This window comes from Miscanthus floridulus, chromosome 18 (genome assembly GCF_019320115.1).
Source record: "Miscanthus floridulus cultivar M001 chromosome 18, ASM1932011v1, whole genome shotgun sequence".
Classification (NCBI taxonomy): Eukaryota; Viridiplantae; Streptophyta; class Magnoliopsida; order Poales; family Poaceae; genus Miscanthus; species Miscanthus floridulus.
In genome coordinates this window covers 71991018-71993297 of record NC_089597.1, presented here as the reverse complement: position 1 = coordinate 71993297, position 2280 = coordinate 71991018, and the positions used below count along the sequence as shown (strand labels likewise).

The 2280-nt window shown below is 48.2% G+C and overlaps 1 protein-coding gene across 1 annotated transcript; it reads left to right on the top strand.

The window, feature by feature from the left end:
* Positions 1-254: 254 nt before the first annotated feature.
* On the top strand, positions 255-569 carry LOC136524009 (uncharacterized). The gene has a single exon (XM_066517501.1). It carries the CDS (start codon positions 255-257, stop codon positions 567-569), a length of 315 nt encoding a protein of 104 aa, XP_066373598.1.
* The last annotated feature ends 1711 nt before the right edge of the window (positions 570-2280 follow it).

The window sequence follows — 2280 nt, the reverse complement described above, 5'->3', positions numbered from 1 at the left end:
GTGGCAGTGCTTTGAACCTATTCTTTGCCGAAGCCCTAAGGGAGTTGGGCCTCGCGATATTAGATCTCACACCCTCGGACTCCTCCTTCTGGGGTGTGGTACCTGGAAGGGCATCTAGGCCACTTGGAGAGATCACCCTACCAGTATAGTTCGGCACAGCAAGCAACTACCGCATCGAGCATATCAACTTCTACATCACCGACTTTAACACCGCCTACCACACCATACTTGGTCGGCCAGCTCTGGCCAAATTCATGGCCGTGCCGCACTATGTGTATCTGGTGTTGAAGATGCCTTTGCCTGTAGGAGTCCTGGCTCTGCGGGCCAACCTTTCTGTTGCCTACGCCTACGAGATAGAGAGTCTCGCTCTTGCTGAAGCCACTGACCTCTCCATCCAGATGGCTAGTGTGGTCTCTGAAGCCAAGATAGTACCCACCGACGACATGGAGATTCCAGAGCTAGAGCTTCCCTGCGCCTTCGCCAAGTCCAAGGAAATCAAGGAGGTCAGCCTCAGCCTCAATGATGCCTCCAAGACCGTGAAGATTGGGGCTCACCTTGACCCCAAATAGGAAAGCACGCTCATCTCCTTTCTATGTGCCAACACCGATGTGTTTGCTTAGAAACCTACAGACATGCCGGGGGTACCACGGGAGAAGATCGAGCACTCCTTGAATGTCTCACCGACCGCCAAACCGATCAAGCAGAAACTTCGCCGATTCACGCCAGATAAGAAGGAGGCTATTAGGGTAGAAATAAAATGGCTCTTAGCTATCGGGTTTATAAAAGAAGTGTATCATCCAGATTGGTTAGCAAACCCTATTCTTGTTCAAAAAAAGAATAAAGAATGGAGAATGTGCGTTGATTATACCGATCTTAACAAACACTGCCCTAAAGACCCCTTCGGCTTGCATCGGATAGACGAGGTTGTAGACTCTACCGCCGGCTGCGAACTACTCTCTTTCCTTGACTGTTACTCTGGCTATCATCAGATCTCCCTCAAGGAAGAAGACCAGATAAAGACATCATTCATTACACCTTTCGGTGCATACTGCTACAAAACTATGTCCTTTGGACTCAAGAACGCTGGGGCTACCTATCAAAGGGCCATTCAGATGTGCCTCGACCAGCAGATCGGTTGCAATGTTGAAGCCTACGTCAATGACATGGTCGTCAAAACCAAGACAACCGACAACCTTATCGCCGACCTCGAAGAAACCTTCGCCAATCTGAACAAGTACTGATGGAAGCTGAACCCTTCAAAGTGCATCTTTGGAGTTCCATCCGGTATACTGTTGGGCTACATCATCAGTGCTCGAGGCATCGAGCCTAATCCTGACAAGGTCTCCGCCATCACCAATATGAAACAGCCAACGTGTGTCAAGGATATACAAAAGCTTACAAGTTGCATGGTTGCTTTAAGCCACTTCATATCATGCCTCGGCGAAAAAGGATTACCTTTCTTCAAGCTCCTCAAGGCCTCCGAGCACTTTTCCTAGTTGGAGGAGGCTGACTCAGCTTTTGAGCAGCTCAAGTTGTTCTTAACAAAGCCACCGATCATGATGGCACCAAGGCCAGATGAGGCTCTGCTAATATACATCACCGCCACTTCTCGTGTCGTGAGCAAAGCTATCGTCGTCAAACACGAGGAAGCCAGGCACGCTTACAAGGTGCAACGTTCGGTCTACTTTATGAGTGAAGTACTTAATGAGCCAAAAACTCGTTATCCTCAGGTACAAAAGTTTTTATATGCAATTCTGATTACGTCGTGCAAGCTCCGACATTACTTTGAATACTACAAGATCACCGTGGTCACTGAGTTTCCCTTGGGGGACATTCTTCGCAATAAAGAAGCCAATGACCATATCATTAAATGGGCTATTGATCTCAGCACCTATTCCATTAAATTCAAAAGCAGACCTACCATTAAGTCACAGGTGCTCGCTAACTTCGTCGTTGAATGGACCGAGATCCAAGAGCACATCGCCGCTGCTTGCCCTGAGCACTGGGTGATGTACTTTGATGGCGCCCTTAACATCAACGGTGCTGGTGTGGGCATTCTGTTCATTACGCCAACCAAGGATAAGCTATGTTATGTTCTTCAGATATACTTCTTGGTCTCTAATAACACCACAGAATACGAAGCATGTCTCCATGGTCTTCGTATAGCCGTCGAGCTCGGCGTCAAACGCCTAATGGTGTACAGGGACTCCGCATTGGTTATCAACCAGCTCAACAAAGACTGGTCCTATTCTAGTGAGAAGATGGATGCTTACTGCATTG